Genomic DNA, 19,483 nt, shown 5'->3' with positions numbered 1-19,483 from the left:
ACCTATTATTTACATTAACTAAGCAAGGTAGAAAACTCATACCTTAGATAAATAACTAAACGTAGCGTGGGACGGCAAGTTGGCCTTACAAGTTGCTACATACACGTGTGACCACTCGCTCATTGGCAACTTTGTGGGCGATACAAGGGCACTGCAGAGTAACTGCTGGGTAGAATCACCTCGGCTCCAACGAGACAGTAATTCCACTATACGACGAGAGTCATGACTGATCCACTTCTGTAAACGAAATAAAATTATGGTAAGCTATTCGAGTAGGTCTGCATAAGTCCGCTCATATCCGCTTAGCTCCTTCTCTATCTTCCTTAAAATCTCTACTGCACAAGCATTTTTTTTTATTTGGACCACAAAATTAGGGCAAACAAATGATACATAGAAGCGAAATCAAGTAGATACAATTAAACATTGCTAACACAAACAACCATAAAATTAAAAAAAAGAAACTACAATATATAAAAAGAAATTAAACTATTAGAACCCAGAAATGAAATTATCGGAACTGTATCCCAATTCTAATAGCATTATCTGTCCACATCGTATCCCTAACTATCTTACTAACTGATCTGAAATTCGTGATTCATGGACCCTTTTTTTTATTGTCTCTTCCACTGTGTATGTTTCAATTGCTTTGCAATGTTCCATTAGTTGTGTCTAAGTAATTTTATATCTTATCTATTTTTCCACTTCTTGCCTGTTGGCTGCAAGAGATCGCTCGAAAGCCATAAGTCCTCTCCAGTCCAGTTGCTCTCCTTTTTATTTAATTATTTGAATCGTACTGTTCAGAAGAGTTATACGGACTATTGTATTCATGTATTCATGTATTTATTTGCATTCCATAACGTTACAAAAGATGTTTATGAGGCTTAAAGCTAAGTACAATATTATGGACCCTGTTAGGGCACAGCAAAAGAAGGCATTACGAAATCTATATAACATAGCTAATAGCAACACAATAAAAAATAGCACATAAAAACTTCACACTCCCGGCTAGTACCAATTACATAGAATAACATTTTTTTATTTATTGAATTTTGTATATTTAGGGATTAATAATTATGAAATTGAGTTATATTTTTATCTTCTAGGTACTCATTAACGCTATAATAACATTTACGTATAAGAAGTTTTTTTAGTTTGTTTGTAAATATATGTATCTTTTTTTCATTTCTTAGTGTCTCCGGTAGTTTATTATAAATTTTGTTTGACATGACTAGTGGGCTTGATGCATGTATTTGTAATCGGGAAGATGGTAGGTTTAGGCGTTTTTTGTGTCGAAGTGTATATCTTGTCTGTATGTCTTCGCGTGTGGTGTAAAATTCTTTGTGTGTATTGACTGCGTCTGAGTTTCATCATCGGACGTCAAGACAGAAAATACCATCCGTATCACATCGACGTCCTTCGTTTCACAACTAAGAGTTTTCTTAGGGTAGTTTATGCCGCGCCACCTCTATGTTGAAACAATTCGACATAGGGTCCTTCAAGAAAAGAGCATAGCGCGAGCCTTCTAGCCATGTGAATGTCCATGGGCGGAGGTATCACTTAACATAAGGTGAGCCTCGTGCCCGTTTGCCTCCTAGTTACTTAAAGAAACTGTGTTTCTGTATACTAGCAACGAGGTGTTAATAAATACACTATCCTTACAGTACCTATTAAGCCAATACGATAATATCGATACACAATATCGCTACAGTGAGATCGCTTTGGTAACTTATAAAAATGTCAACAGTATTGGAGACAGCATTCAGTTGCCGCAACGTCTTTGTTAAAGGGGATCTGTGCAACAGACTAGTATTGGCCCTTGGCAAAAAACTTTGGCCTTCATTATCACCAGTACCAAGGGGTACAAAGATCTCGAAGAGCACTTGACTTGCCTTACTTCCCCTCTCCCCCCCCAAACGTAGCAACATATTAAGTTAACAGTAGGCCAGCTGTCAGTCCTGTCATGTTTCTAATAGTGTAACAATTTTTAAATTTTGTAATCTAAATACTAAACTGGCAATTGTTTGAAGAAAGTCCTCTCGAGAACTGGCTCTTCGATATTTTCTCACGAGTTACATTTCTGAAGGCCATGGGCAATCTGTCATTATATCTCATAATATATTGAATATCATATCAAATATAATGATTTCGTTTATGGATACTTCAATAGAGCTCAAAATAGGAAGACTACATGACTATAAATTTTTCTTTACACAATTATCACACATAACAATATATACATAAAATACATACATAAAAGCTAAACGTTTCACTGTTTAACAAATTGTTTTGAATTTGAAATATGTTCTTTTCTTACCTCAGCAAGTAGGGTGACGACATTAGCCAACAATTGTTGCGCATGCGTGCACGTGTGAGTGAGAGGGGTGTATCGCCACACTCTTTCGCACACACTAACCGCTGTATCGGCATTACGGACGTGCCTATAGCAATACAATTTTATCTTAAAACATATTAATGATACAATAATTATAATCTTTTTTCCGTTTATTTCTTTTAAAAATGTGCGTAAACACCAGACCAGTTAATGCACTTGTGTGTGTATAGCGAAGATGTGTCTGACTTTATGGTATAACAATTAATACATTCATTATGAATTCTAAATTGTTATATTAATCATTATCAAAATAAACAACTAAAGCTATATAACTATAGATAATAGTGATTGCATAATGTCTTATATATTTTGACGGTATTGGAAAAGTTTAACAACATTGTTAACTCTCTTTTTTCCATATAAAAGAGAGGAAAATCTAACACACATTACGAAATCTACACAGAGCATATCTACACTATAGATAATAGAGATTGCATAATGTCTTATATATTTTGACGGTATTGGAAAAGTTTAACAACATTGTTAACTCTCTTTTTTCCATATAAAAGAGAGGAAAATCTAACACACATTACGAAATCTACACAGAGCATATCTACACTATAGATAATAGAGATTGCATAATGTCTTATATATTTTGACGGTATTGGAAAAGTTTAACAACATTGTTAAATCTCTTTTTTCCATATAAAAGAGAGGAAAATCTAACACACATTACGAAATCTACACAGAGCATATCTACACTATAGGTAATAGAGATTGCATAATGTCTTATATATTTTGACGGTATTGGAAAAGTTTAACAACATTGTTAACTCTCTTTTTTCCATATAAAAGAGAGGAAAATCTAACACACATTACGAAATCTACACAGAGCATATATACACTATAGATAATAGAGATTGCATAATGTCTTATATATTTTGACGGTATTGGAAAAGTTTAACAACATTGTTAACTCTCTTTTTTCCATATAAAAGAGAGGAAAATCTAACACACATTACGAAATCTACACAGAGCATATATACACTATAGATAATAGAGATTGCATAATGTCTTATATATTTTGACGGTATTGGAAAAGTTTAACAACATTGTTAACTCTCTTTTTTCCATATAAAACAGAGGAAAATCTAACACACATTACGAAATCTACACAGAGCATATCTACACTATAGATAATAGAGATTGCATAATGTCTTATATATTTTGACGGTATTGGAAAAGTTTAACAACATTGTTAACTCTCTTTTTTCCATATAAAAGAGAGGAAAATCTAACACACATTACGAAATCTACACAGAGCATATATACACTATAGATAATAGAGATTGCATAATGTCTTATATATTTTGACGGTATTGGAAAAGTTTAACAACATTGTTAACTCTCTTTTTTCCATATAAAAGAGAGGAAAATCTAACACACATTACGAAATCTACACAGAGCATATATACACTATAGATAATAGAGATTGCATAATGTCTTATATATTTTGACGGTATTGGAAAAGTTTAACAACATTGTTAACTCTCTTTTTTCCATATAAAAGAGAGGAAAATCTAACACACATTACGAAATCTACACAGAGCATATATACACTATAGATAATAGAGATTGCATAATGTCTTATATATTTTGACGGTATTGGAAAAGTTTAACAACATTGTTAACTCTCTTTTTTCCATATAAAAGAGAGGAAAATCTAACACACATTACGAAATCTACACAGAGCATATATACACTATAGATAATAGAGATTGCATAATGTCTTATATATTTTGACGGTATTGGAAAAGTTTAACAACATTGTTAACTCTCTTTTTTCCATATAAAAGAGAGGAAAATCTAACACACATTACGAAATCTACACAGAGCATATATACACTATAGATAATAGAGATTGCATAATGTCTTATATATTTTGACGGTATTGGAAAAGTTTAACAACATTGTTAACTCTCTTTTTTCCATATAAAAGAGAGGAAAATCTAACACACATTACGAAACACAGAGCACTTACGTAGCAGCAGATATGAGTGCGGCAGCTGTACGTGCAAAGTGCGGTCGTGCACGGCACAAGCGACGCACGTTAGCACGAGACGAACGTCTGTCAATATTATTTAAATATTTATTCGATTAATTTTTTAAACACACAAAACACAGGCTTTTTCACCTGACGTTAATGAGATGTAACCTTTAAAAAATAGGCCTATTTAGAATACCTTCTAGTCTGAGAGAGGATTTCTCCCTATCGCTGTATTTTTAAGGAACCACGTTACGAATAATGGAGTGTGGCATTTGGCGACGTATACAATGAATTTATTATCTTATTTATGAATTATTATTTCTTTAACGTATGTAACATAAATCTTAAGCAGTTTTGGCCTAGTGGCTTCAGCGTGCGACTCATCCTCGAGGTCGTAGTTTCGATCCTAGGCTATGTACTAATAGAATTTTTGTCTATGTGCGCATTTAATATTCGCTCGAATAGTAAAGGTAACACCACCTTGGCTTGTCTTAGACCCAAAAAGTTGACGGTGCCAGGCACAGGAGGCTGATCACCTACTTGCATATAACATTGACAAATGCTTATGAAACAGATACAAAAATCTGAGGCCCAGAGCTAAAAAAGGCTGTAGGTGTAGCGCCACTGGTTTTATATTTTGTAACATTATTCTTACCTATTCTCTTGTATTTCTCGTTCGGCCGCTGTTGATATACACCACTCGTCTTCCTTTAACAACGAATAAAATCCTTCAATTCCGAGAAAAAATTGTCTTTCTATTTTGTTAACTCCGCTCGAAGGACCAAATGGGCGGATGGCGGACATTGAGTCCACATTGCACACAGGCTAATATTTAACAGTGGACCCAATTCGACTTAGGGTCCTTCAAGAAAAGAGCGTACCAATTCTTGAAAGGCCGGCAACGTACTCGCCCACTGGCATTGAGAGTGTCCATGGGCGGCAGTATAACTTAACATCAGGTGAGCCTCCTGTCCGTTTGCCCCCTGTTCTATAATAATAATCAATAAAATTTCTCATATAAGGAATGCTAAAATTTAGAAATATGTAATTCTGACTGGGGAGTAACGATACTTGAAACAACGATAAATTCAACAGCATAAATATTGGATTAACGGTTTGTTTATTATTGAACACGTGGACTGTACGAGCAGTGTTGACCTAGTGGCTTCAGCGTGCGACTCTCATCCCTGAGGTCGTAGGTTCGATCCCCGGCTGTGCACCAATGGACTTCCTGTCTATGTGCGCATTTAATATTCGCTCGAACTGTGACGGAAAACATCGTGAGCGTGTGTCAGGCAGGAGGCTTTCACTTGTCCATCATGAAACTGATACAGAAATCTGAGGCCCCGACCTAAAAATGGTTGCACCGCCACTGTATTAAAAAACTACTTGAAATATACATAATTCACACTTACCGCAATTCGTATAGTAACCGGTGTACAATTTTGTGGACAGCTTTTCTTAACAGGCGGCAATGGTCTGCGTATGCGCAGCTTGCCGACTAACTCCCACAATCGCCCATCCAGTTGCGATATACGGCTAACCTCGCTTGACCATTCACTACAAATAGCAATATGTTTTGTTAAACGATATATTATAACATGAAGTAGCGTATGTACTTTAGAATTTAATTTTATATTTGTAATGAAGAAACTCCAAAACGATTTTAAAAATTATTCCGCCAATTGAAAACTATATTATTATCGATTAATAAAGGCTTTAACCCTATCATTATTAGAAGTTGAGCACTAATGAAATCTAATAGTATTATTGAAAAAATCATGTCGTTTGAGAAACCTTCCCTCAGTTTGAACAAGATATCTCGAGATTAAAAAAATTGTCCTAGATAGTAATTATTATTGAGAAAATAAAATTTGTCTATCACTGTAAAAACTAAAAAGATATTTGTAATGAAGAAACTCCAAAACGATTTTAAAAATTATTCCGCCAATTGAAAACTATATTATTATCGATTAATAAAGGCTTTAACCCTATCATTATTAGAAGTTGAGCACTAATGAAATCTAATAGTATTATTGAAAAAATCATGTCGTTTGAGAAACCTTCCCTCAGTTTGAACAAGATATCTCGAGATTAAAAAAATTGTCCTAGATAGTAATTATTATTGAGAAAATAAAATTTGTCTATCACTGTAAAAACTAAAAAGATATTTGTAATGAAGAAACTCCAAAACGATTTTAAAAATTATTCCGCCAATTGAAAACTATATTATTATCGATTAATAAAGGCTTTAACCCTATCATTATTAGAAGTTGAGCACTAATGAAATCTAATAGTATTATTGAAAAAATCATGTCGTTTGAGAAACCTTCCCTCAGTTTGAACAAGATATCTCGAGATTAAAAAAATTGTCCTAGATAGTAATTATTATTGAGAAAATAAAATTTGTCTATCACTGTAAAAACTAAAAAGATATTTGTAATGAAGAAACTCCAAAACGATTTTAAAAATTATTCCGCCAATTGAAAACTATATTATTATCGATTAATAAAGGCTTTAACCCTATCATTATTAGAAGTTGAGCACTAATGAAATCTAATAGTATTATTGAAAAAATCATGTCGTTTGAGAAACCTTCCCTCAGTTTGAACAAGATATCTCGAGATTAAAAAAATTGTCCTAGATAGTAATTATTATTGAGAAAATAAAATTTGTCTATCACTGTAAAAACTAAAAAGATATTTGTAATGAAGAAACTCCAAAACGATTTTAAAAATTATTCCGCCAATTGAAAACTATATTATTATCGATTAATAAAGGCTTTAACCCTATCATTATTAGAAGTTGAGCACTAATGAAATCTAATAGTATTATTGAAAAAATCATGTCGTTTGAGAAACCTTCCCTCAGTTTGAACAAGATATCTCGAGATTAAAAAAATTGTCCTAGATAGTAATTATTATTGAGAAAATAAAATTTGTCTATCACTGTAAAAACTAAAAAGATATTTGTAATGAAGAAACTCCAAAACGATTTTAAAAATTATTCCGCCAATTGAAAACTATATTATTATCGATTAATAAAGGCTTTAACCCTATCATTATTAGAAGTTGAGCACTAATGAAATCTAATAGTATTATTGAAAAAATCATGTCGTTTGAGAAACCTTCCCTCAGTTTGAACAAGATATCTCGAGATTAAAAAAATTGTCCTAGATAGTAATTATTATTGAGAAAATAAAATTTGTCTATCACTGTAAAAACTAAAAAGATATTTGTAATGAAGAAACTCCAAAACGATTTTAAAAATTATTCCGCCAATTGAAAACTATATTATTATCGATTAATAAAGGCTTTAACCCTATCATTATTAGAAGTTGAGCACTAATGAAATCTAATAGTATTATTGAAAAAATCATGTCGTTTGAGAAACCTTCCCTCAGTTTGAACAAGATATCTCGAGATTAAAAAAATTGTCCTAGATAGTAATTATTATTGAGAAAATAAAATTTGTCTATCACTGTAAAAACTAAAAAGATATTTGTAATGAAGAAACTCCAAAACGATTTTAAAAATTATTCCGCCAATTGAAAACTATATTATTATCGATTAATAAAGGCTTTAACCCTATCATTATTAGAAGTTGAGCACTAATGAAATCTAATAGTATTATTGAAAAAATCATGTCGTTTGAGAAACCTTCCCTCAGTTTGAACAAGATATCTCGAGATTAAAAAAATTGTCCTAGATAGTAATTATTATTGAGAAAATAAAATTTGTCTATCACTGTAAAAACTAAAAAGATATTTGTAATGAAGAAACTCCAAAACGATTTTAAAAATTATTCCGCCAATTGAAAACTATATTATTATCGATTAATAAAGGCTTTAACCCTATCATTATTAGAAGTTGAGCACTAATGAAATCTAATAGTATTATTGAAAAAATCATGTCGTTTGAGAAACCTTCCCTCAGTTTGAACAAGATATCTCGAGATTAAAAAAATTGTCCTAGATAGTAATTATTATTGAGAAAATAAAATTTGTCTATCACTGTAAAAACTAAAAAGATATTTGTAATGAAGAAACTCCAAAACGATTTTAAAAATTATTCCGCCAATTGAAAACTATATTATTATCGATTAATAAAGGCTTTAACCCTATCATTATTAGAAGTTGAGCACTAATGAAATCTAATAGTATTATTGAAAAAATCATGTCGTTTGAGAAACCTTCCCTCAGTTTGAACAAGATATCTCGAGATTAAAAAAATTGTCCTAGATAGTAATTATTATTGAGAAAATAAAATTTGTCTATCACTGTAAAAACTAAAAAGATATTTGTAATGAAGAAACACCAAAACGATTTTAAAAATTATTCCGCCAATTGAAAACTATATTATTATCGATTAATAAAGGCTTTAACCCTATCATTATTAGAAGTTGAGCACTAATGAAATCTAATAGTATTATTGAAAAAATCATGTCGTTTGAGAAACCTTCCCTCAGTTTGAACAAGATATCTCGAGATTAAAAAAATTGTCCTAGATAGTAATTATTATTGAGAAAATAAAATTTGTCTATCACTGTAAAAACTAAAAAGATATTTGTAATGAAGAAACTCCAAAACGATTTTAAAAATTATTCCGCCAATTGAAAACTATATTATTATCGATTAATAAAGGCTTTAACCCTATCATTATTAGAAGTTGAGCACTAATGAAATCTAATAGTATTATTGAAAAAATCATGTCGTTTGAGAAACCTTCCCTCAGTTTGAACAAGATATCTCGAGATTAAAAAAATTGTCCTAGATAGTAATTATTATTGAGAAAATAAAATTTGTCTATCACTGTAAAAACTAAAAAGATATTTGTAATGAAGAAACTCCAAAACGATTTTAAAAATTATTCCGCCAATTGAAAACTATATTATTATCGATTAATAAAGGCTTTAACCCTATCATTATTAGAAGTTGAGCACTAATGAAATCTAATAGTATTATTGAAAAAATCATGTCGTTTGAGAAACCTTCCCTCAGTTTGAACAAGATATCTCGAGATTAAAAAAATTGTCCTAGATAGTAATTATTATTGAGAAAATAAAATTTGTCTATCACTGTAAAAACTAAAAAGATATTTGTAATGAAGAAACTCCAAAACGATTTTAAAAATTATTCCGCCAATTGAAAACTATATTATTATCGATTAATAAAGGCTTTAACCCTATCATTATTAGAAGTTGAGCACTAATGAAATCTAATAGTATTATTGAAAAAATCATGTCGTTTGAGAAACCTTCCCTCAGTTTGAACAAGATATCTCGAGATTAAAAAAATTGTCCTAGATAGTAATTATTATTGAGAAAATAAAATTTGTCTATCACTGTAAAAACTAAAAAGATATTTGTAATGAAGAAACTCCAAAACGATTTTAAAAATTATTCCGCCAATTGAAAACTATATTATTATCGATTAATAAAGGCTTTAACCCTATCATTATTAGAAGTTGAGCACTAATGAAATCTAATAGTATTATTGAAAAAATCATGTCGTTTGAGAAACCTTCCCTCAGTTTGAACAAGATATCTCGAGATTAAAAAAATTGTCCTAGATAGTAATTATTATTGAGAAAATAAAATTTGTCTATCACTGTAAAAACTAAAAAGATATTTGTAATGAAGAAACTCCAAAACGATTTTAAAAATTATTCCGCCAATTGAAAACTATATTATTATCGATTAATAAAGGCTTTAACCCTATCATTATTAGAAGTTGAGCACTAATGAAATCTAATAGTATTATTGAAAAAATCATGTCGTTTGAGAAACCTTCCCTCAGTTTGAACAAGATATCTCGAGATTAAAAAAATTGTCCTAGATAGTAATTATTATTGAGAAAATAAAATTTGTCTATCACTGTAAAAACTAAAAAGATATTTGTAATGAAGAAACTCCAAAACGATTTTAAAAATTATTCCGCCAATTGAAAACTATATTATTATCGATTAATAAAGGCTTTAACCCTATCATTATTAGAAGTTGAGCACTAATGAAATCTAATAGTATTATTGAAAAAATCATGTCGTTTGAGAAACCTTCCCTCAGTTTGAACAAGATATCTCGAGATTAAAAAAATTGTCCTAGATAGTAATTATTATTGAGAAAATAAAATTTGTCTATCACTGTAAAAACTAAAAAGATATTTGTAATGAAGAAACTCCAAAACGATTTTAAAAATTATTCCGCCAATTGAAAACTATATTATTATCGATTAATAAAGGCTTTAACCCTATCATTATTAGAAGTTGAGCACTAATGAAATCTAATAGTATTATTGAAAAAATCATGTCGTTTGAGAAACCTTCCCTCAGTTTGAACAAGATATCTCGAGATTAAAAAAATTGTCCTAGATAGTAATTATTATTGAGAAAATAAAATTTGTCTATCACTGTAAAAACTAAAAAGATATTTGTAATGAAGAAACTCCAAAACGATTTTAAAAATTATTCCGCCAATTGAAAACTATATTATTATCGATTAATAAAGGCTTTAACCCTATCATTATTAGAAGTTGAGCACTAATGAAATCTAATAGTATTATTGAAAAAATCATGTCGTTTGAGAAACCTTCCCTCAGTTTGAACAAGATATCTCGAGATTAAAAAAATTGTCCTAGATATTAATTATTATTGAGAAAATAAAATTTGTCTATCACTGTAAAAACTAAAAAGATATTTGTAATGAAGAAACTCCAAAACGATTTTAAAAATTATTCCGCCAATTGAAAACTATATTATTATCGATTAATAAAGGCTTTAACCCTATCATTATTAGAAGTTGAGCACTAATGAAATCTAATAGTATTATTGAAAAAATCATGTCGTTTGAGAAACCTTCCCTCAGTTTGAACAAGATATCTCGAGATTAAAAAAATTGTCCTAGATAGTAATTATTATTGAGAAAATAAAATTTGTCTATCACTGTAAAAACTAAAAAGATATTTGTAATGAAGAAACTCCAAAACGATTTTAAAAATTATTCCGCCAATTGAAAACTATATTATTATCGATTAATAAAGGCTTTAACCCTATCATTATTAGAAGTTGAGCACTAATGAAATCTAATAGTATTATTGAAAAAATCATGTCGTTTGAGAAACCTTCCCTCAGTTTGAACAAGATATCTCGAGATTAAAAAAATTGTCCTAGATAGTAATTATTATTGAGAAAATAAAATTTGTCTATCACTGTAAAAACTAAAAAGATTTGGGTTTTGCTGAAGTCTTTGAAATAAAAAACATTAGTTTAGGCTATATATATATAATTTACTGTACGTGTATCACTGAAGTCCTCTTAAACGGCTGGACCGATTTGAATGAATTTTTTTGTATGTGTTTGGTTGGCGCCCTGGATAGTATATATCCATCAGTCCGGCAGTTGGCGCTGCAGTAGGTACTTTCATACTTTGTTCAATATCCTAATCGCTTGAAATATCATGCAGGACAACGTCTATTGGGTCCGCTAGTAAAGTATTTTTTTTTAAATATCTCGACTTCAACTAAGGTAAACTCCATATGTCAACTTAAATGTCTTTCGAGTAAGTAAAATTCACACGTTACACTATAGTATTGTCTTTTGTTAAAATCGAGTATATATCCAAATTAAACCCGAAGACAAACAATCCGCGAAAACAGAGGACACCGTGAGTCATTTTTGCAAACCAAAAAATCTTTTAGTCGATACCAACTTCGGGGCAATAAATACAGATAAAACAACTTTCTCTGCAGCTGTGATACTTTTGACATTTAACACCTATTGTCTTCAGTCACCGTGACCAGGCACGCTGGAAAGCACGCGAAACGTCGGTAAAAAAAAATTAAAATTTAGAAATATGTAAATAATTATAAGTTTTAATAATAATACATAGCTTTAATCCGTACAAAAAGTGTCTTTCTTACGTTACACTATATTAAAAAAAAAAAAAAAACTTACCGAGAAAACTTTTCCACTTCCACCAAATGTTCTTCAACAAACTTCAATACGACTCGAATGTCGTTAAAGTTAACATTTTCCACTAGTGATTCAATGACGCGTTTCTTCTTTCTGAAATGGAAACGAATCGTAAACGAGTGGTACCCACGAAGTGAGAAACGAAAGAGAGTCAGGTACGTAAGATGGGAGTACAATAAAAATTTTTGGAGGCCGCATTTGAAAATGCATATAAATACCATTGAAGCAGTACAAAAAAGATTCCTTAGATAGCTTTGCAATAGTCGCCACTTGCGTGAATTATTGCGAACGTACGAGGATCGTTGGAACTATTTCATGTTAGATACTCTAAAACTCCAGTATAGTATATATAGTATAGTATAGTAGTATTGTCTTTGGTTAACATAGATTTTACACATTGCAGGAAAACAATTTTTTAACCGTATTAAAGCTATTTGTATTATTCTAAACTTATAATTATTTTACATAATTTTTCCGACGTTTCGCGTGCTTCACAGCGTGCGTGGTCATGGTTTTTTTAATAATACAAATAGCTTTAATCCGGTTAAAAAAATGTTTTCTTTTATTCATCTAGTTTATTGGTATAAAATATTTAACTTTAATACTCATACTAACGTTTTCTACTTTACTGAAATTTAACTTTTTTTGACTTAACGTACAGATACCGGCAAACTTCTTGAGCATTAATCAAGGGAGTGGGGGAAAGTTTGCGCATCGAACACAAACGTCAACTGATTTACCAATCACGTGATCGACACGTCGTCACTCTCCCGCCTAAAAATCGCTTATGTATAGGCATGGACATTTGTTCAAGATGTTTGCCGGTATCTGTAACTTTGTTTATCATGCTCTTAATGAGGTTTAAGTTTGTCAATGATTTTTGTGTAATTGTGTAAAATTTGTGATGTCCTATCTACTTGTATAATTTTATTTAATATTATCAACCTGACTTTCACACCATCACACAACACAGCCGAATTAGGTATTAGTAGTCAAATGATTTAATATTTTTTCCTTTCATAAATATTTGAATGTTTTTGTATATACATATTATGTATTACATCTTTGGCTATATCTTTAATACACCTGTTTCTTGTTATATATAATTTAGGATTACGAAATAAATTAATATTGGAGATTTTTATTATTTTACTATAAATATTTTTGAAAACTAAAGACAATGCAATTGCAATTGTTTGCGATGTGTTGTCAACAGTATATATTTAATAACGTAATAATAATAATAATTTAATAATAATAAATAATAATTTAAAGCTTTCATACCTTTGATGCGTGCGTTCATTTATATTACGTACAGCACGCAACGCTTGTTCGTAGTACGTTAGTGTTACGGGCAATTCACGTACAGAGGGAGAAGGATGATTATATGGATGGGAGAGTTCCCATGCCGCTGACAATGCCTTAAAACAATTTTTAAAAATCAAGGTCAATCAAAAAGTCTTATAAACGATAACACAGTGTACATTATTTAAAAATAATAAATAAAAATGTAATAGTTTTAAAAATCAGAAAGACGGCTTAACATAACAAAACAAAAAATAAACCAATAAGACTGCTGTACTCTACTGCCCCACCTTAGGGACATAGGCTTAACGTATCGTTAAGTAAGTAAAGTTATGAGGCAAATGAAACAGTGTTTCCCAACGTGAGGGATTACAGAGGGGCTATTTCATTCTTAAGAACAATTCGAAAATGTGTTACGTTAAGAATTTCTTAGTGATTTATTCCTAAAACCTATCCTAAGTTCTTTAAGATATAGGAAGGCGGAGGACAATATGTGTCACCACACATAGATTCGTTTAGGCAATTTCATTTATTGTACAAAAGTAACAAATTGTTATTGTCTCTCAATGTTGCATAGTGATAAAGGCAAAATATTTATTTTTGTATTTAGGCATATTTCTAGAATTACCTGTTCTGGAATAAATCTGGCGATGTCAGCGTTGTGAGGGTACGCCCGCACCGTATCGCCTTCCTCTAACCATCGGACGTATTCACGAAGCATTCTATATATTAAAAATCATTGTTATATTGTATATTCCAGCCACTTGATACCTTGATAGCATATACTGGTAATTTATAAAAATTCTACTCATTGCCGATACAAGACAAAGAAACGGCCTTTAACTTCTCCCCTAAATAAAAAATCCAAAGTTCTATAAAAAAATTAAGGCAAAAAAATAAAAAAGCCCGAGAAATTTACACCTTATGGATGAAGCTTATAAATTCAACACAATATCTTTAAACAAAGCAAAAAAAACAACTGTTCTAGGGATACATTGCCGGAAGGCTCACAAGTGTTTCCGGCCTTAAATGTATAACTTACAGTTTGAGTGTCGTTGTTTGAAGTCCTGTTTCGTTTAACAATTCTAAATAGAACCAAATTTACTACGGCAGTCTTAGAGCCACTGTAACTCAATGGTCAATGTAACCCACCTCTCAGCTCCGTTATGATATGTCACCAACATATTGTCTCCTCCACTCCTGACTTCAACGTTCTCTTCTATTTCTACATCGGAATTCGATTCATCACTCGACTCTTCAAATACATCGCCAATCGACAACTCCGGGAATATATTACTTGAGGTTGGACTTTTATCGAACGTCGTATTCGATTCTTCGGAAGATTCAATTGCTGGGTAATGATTCGATTCAGCTGTCTGTTGGTGATACGTAATCGTTTCTTGGAGGCGTTTCTTTAACTGGGCCAATGTACGTGTCTTGACTAGACCACTGAAGAATAGCGGACCAACTGGCGGTGACGTTTCGTGCCTGAAAGGAAAGGTATACTAATAGATAAAGAAACAAAAATTAAATTACAGTTTTTGTAGCTATTAAATTGCAAATTGTCTTAAATAACCCGAAAATGAATATAACGCCAAGTTTTTTTTTTATATAGGAGAGTCAAACGGGCTGAAGGCTCATCAGATGTTAAGAGATATCGTCGCCGATGGACACTCTTAACTCCAGAAAGCTCGAAAGTGCTTAAGAATCTTTACGCTTTTTTCTTGAAGGACCCTAACTCGACTATAGGTGCTAATCCAAACAAATCCTCAGAACACCCCATGGTAAATGCGGTAGAAGATGCTGAAAGACCCTACATATCTACGCAACGCCAAAGGATCAAGCCGCTCGGAAAGTGACTGTTGATTCGAATCGCTCGTCGTTGAATACCGTCAACTGGAAAGAGCTGATACTGGAAAACTCATATCCAGAGGTGGGTGCTACAACCGAATTTGCAGCCAAGCTTTCAAACCAGGCTTCTTGGAGGCTATTCTGGCTTTCCTTTCAAATGACCGCAAACCAGAACGTGATACCAATGCTTCAAAGCATTCGCATTCAAAAATTAAAATCGTTTTTTTTTTTTTTTTTTTATAAAATAGGGGGCAAACGGGCAGGAGGCTCACCTGATGTTAAGTGATACCGCCGCCCATGGACACTCTCAATGCCAGAGGGCTCGCGAGTGCGTTGCCGGCCTTTTAAGAATTTGTACGCTCTTTTCTTGAAGGACCCTAAGTCGAATTGGTTCGGAAATACTTCAGTGGGCAGCTGGTTCCACATAGCGGTGGTGCGCGGCAAAAATTGCCTTGAAAAACGCTCAGTCGTGGAACGTCGGACGTCGAGGTGATACGGGTGGAATTTTGTATTTTGCCTCGACGTCCGATGCTGAAACTCAGCTGCAGGTATTAATCCGAACAACTCCTCTGAACACTCTCCATGGTAAATGCGGTAGAAGATGCAGAGTGACCCCACATCTCTACGCAACGCCAAAGGATCGAGCCGCTCGGAGAGGGATTGGTCATCGACGATCGACATCGTGGGAAATGGCCACGCCCAACACAACACCAGCAGCAGCTGTTATAAAACAATAATTCTGCTGTTGTCAATCGCTCAACAGTTTTTCAATCCACGTAAATGTTGGTTTGTCACGTTTAATTGTCTCGTCTTCTTGTTAGAATTCATCTTCGTCTTATTAAGTCAGAACATTACTTAAGGCATCTAAAACCTAATCTAAAACACATTGCTTACAAAAAAAAAACTTATGGCGATCCCATGTGGTGGGGGCCTGATGATGTACCTAACATGTACTCTTCCCTTCAACAGGCATCAGTCTCACACAAACAAGCATTTCTTTCTATTATAAATAACTGTTTCTTTGTGTTGCCTAAGCAAAAATTTTGTAAGAAAAATAAAAATTATTAGCACTATACAAAATATCCAAACTATGGAAATATTGGTTTTAAATATATTTTAAAAAATCTGTATAGTTTTACGTGACAGAACATAGGCTATTTATTTAAATGTATGCTAACATAATACAATAAATATTAAAAAAAGAGACACGAAGAGTGTATTGCCAGTTCTTCTCTTCCGTTCTACGCCCTTGATTTGAGAACTGGCAGTAAATGAAAAATTAGAAGCATTTTATATACATTTCTGTTTTTGACGTTCATAATTGTACATTGTGTTACCTATAAATGATTTTACTTTTGGTTTTTTTTTAATATACATGTATGTACTCTTGTACGGACTAAGTATATAGAACTTTACTATGTACAAATTTATTTATTATGTGTGGGCCTGGGTATCCAGAAGATGTATACAGGATCCTCGGTAAAACAATATGTAGTGGTTCGGCTGTCGCGTTTCAGTATAATAAAAGAAGGAATCCAAAAATCGATAAGAGTAAGACAACCACTTACCATCAACGGTGGTGTATCATACTCCAAGGACTTGATTCTTAATTATTGGAATGAGTAAATACGATATGGTATAATGTGAGTGCGCATGCGATAGCCAAAATCTAACCTAACACCACCTACCATGACTAATAAAAAAAAATATCCGGGTCGTGTGTCAAAGTCAAAATTGTCAATTGTCACTGACGCCAACAATTATAACGCCGCAACATTTCGTAACATCTTCGATAAACAACTTACGGACTGGACGGTGGTCTTTGGAGATAAAGATGGAGGAAGAGTCTCCATAGAGTCAGATGGGCCGGATGAGAGAATGGGACACATAGAACAGTATTAGCCGTGCGATGTATGACCAGATCTTCAGAAGACATTGTGCCGCCCACTTTCTGAAAACAATTGTTAAAGTTGTTTATTACTCTAAAAAAGTTTAATATATTATATGACTAGCTGCCCCCGCGAACTTCGTTTCTCCTTAATGTGGTTTTAGATAGCCTTAATACCGTGACACGAAAGAATAATTTCACTGTATTATCGTCACTATAATTTGAATTTGATTTACACTTCGGTCTAAGTAACACTTGGTTGGCTTTGCTAAAACCAAAAATTAAAAAAGTAGAAATAATTGAATTTCACGGTATTTCGCTTACTACAAAATAAATCTAATTTATACTTTAGCCTCAATAACACGTGGTAATCATGATATTAAATTGTAGCTTATATGACACGTTTGTCGGCTTACCATAGCAGTGCCATCTATTGATTACATACTGAATCCAGTCTCAATCAATCAAAGTATCGACATCTGTTAGAATCTTTTGGAGTTAACAGATAATTGTGACTGTCAATTAATTATAGACAAATAATTTGCAATAAAATAAAATTGCGACTATAATTAAAGATCTAAGCTATCCTATCTCTTAAGTTGGACCAGACTGCTCACGGTGTGCCAATTTAATTTAAAATCGGTTAAGTAGTTTAGGACTCCATCGCGGACAAACATCGTGACAGGAGATTTATATATATTGTTACGAGCTAGGGGATCGGATAGAAAATGCCGTAGATTTCTTCAAGGATTTATTTCTTGATAAATCCATGAGGAATTTATGGGCACAGTTTTATTCGGAGATGCACTAATAACACACACAAACACAGTCACTAATTACTTCACTTATGCACACTTCACACTGTACTTTATCACTTATATTCACTTTATTCGCACTTTATCGCTTCGGTGTTCCTCTCGTGTTATCGCATTCCAAACTAAAGGTGACTAGTCGCGTTTCGGCTCGCTTATATATCCCTGGGAATAATTCTAAACAATATTCGAGAACTTTCTAGGCGGGCTTGCTACTGAGTAGCGATTGCACAATTCTAGAACGTCCGCACTCTTTGTCTATTTCGCACGTTGCTCCGTCCTTGTCGTACGGCGTTCTAGAGTGCCCAGTCTAGTTTCGAGAAAGTTCCGATCTTCTCTCTCTCTCTCGTATCATTTCGTCCTTGTCTCACACCTAGAAAGTTCGGTCTAGAATATTCCTTCATCAAAGGGGTATACCTAGGCCTGAAACCGCCTGAAAACTGCACCACTCTACTACACATGTTCTGAAACCGACTGAAAAAAGGTTTCAGCTTCCTGAAAACTAGGGTAACATTATGGAAATTACAATTTTCTAATATGTGATTGACCCTCTCCTGAAACGGTCAGAAATCATATTACAGCCTGCTAAAAAGTTCTCTAACTAGTGGAACAATCTAGAAACATTGCAGTTGACCCGTCTTCGTAACAATATTAAGATAACAAAACATGTATTTATTTTATTAATTTATTCACACTTCGTTGCAGAAATATAATACAATTGACCTAATTAAATGACAAGGCATCTGGCGCCTTATCGCTCTCGAGCGATCACTTCCATGCAACCAATGTGAGAACTTTTTTTTCGATAAGATAAGCAAGAAGGGCATAAATACATGAAACATATAGTCATTAACACAAAACTAATGGGACAAAGCAAATTAATTAAAATATAAACACTGAACAGGCCACACTGGAAAAATTACACACTGTAAACAAAAAAAGCAAAACAATGTGTTATAAAAAATAAATGCCACTTCTAGTGTTGACTTTTGAACTTGAAAGCCCCCTATTATATATATTTATGTAATGGTGATACCGATGCCCAAGAACACTGACAGAAAGCTGCGATGGCTTTCCTTTTAAGAACTGGTACGTTTCTTGAAGGAATTCGAAGTTGAATGGGTTCGATTTTTTTTTAAGTTAGCTAACAGATATAAAGACTATATAACCATAGGAAGGACCTGTCAATACATAACAAATTACTTCTTTATTCCTAAATACGGCGAAACGGTTTGCCTTAGCTCACTTAAACAGGCTACATAGCCATGTGGATGCTGCAAT

General features: G+C 32.7%; 1 protein-coding gene across 1 annotated transcript in view; it reads right to left on the bottom strand.

The window, feature by feature from the left end:
- Positions 1-19,483, bottom strand: part of LOC123708723 — a 66,942-nt gene that overhangs the window by 30,988 nt on the left and 16,471 nt on the right. The window contains exons 17-26 of the mRNA XM_045659570.1: positions 17,308-17,453; positions 14,804-15,139; positions 14,280-14,373; positions 13,631-13,767; positions 12,329-12,439; positions 5,795-5,939; positions 5,035-5,087; positions 4,374-4,460; positions 2,315-2,438; positions 43-237 (exon numbers count right to left, since the gene is read on the bottom strand). Coding sequence (XP_045515526.1) covers positions 43-237; positions 2,315-2,438; positions 4,374-4,460; positions 5,035-5,087; positions 5,795-5,939; positions 12,329-12,439; positions 13,631-13,767; positions 14,280-14,373; positions 14,804-15,139; positions 17,308-17,453 — 1,428 coding nt within the window. The remainder of the gene's footprint in view (positions 1-42; positions 238-2,314; positions 2,439-4,373; positions 4,461-5,034; positions 5,088-5,794; positions 5,940-12,328; positions 12,440-13,630; positions 13,768-14,279; positions 14,374-14,803; positions 15,140-17,307; positions 17,454-19,483) is intronic.

The sequence above is a fragment of the Pieris brassicae genome, chromosome 4, assembly GCF_905147105.1.
Source record: "Pieris brassicae chromosome 4, ilPieBrab1.1, whole genome shotgun sequence".
NCBI lineage: Eukaryota > Metazoa > Arthropoda > Insecta > Lepidoptera > Pieridae > Pieris > Pieris brassicae.
Note: the sequence above shows the minus strand (reverse complement) of the source record. Positions and strands in the feature narration are given on the sequence as shown.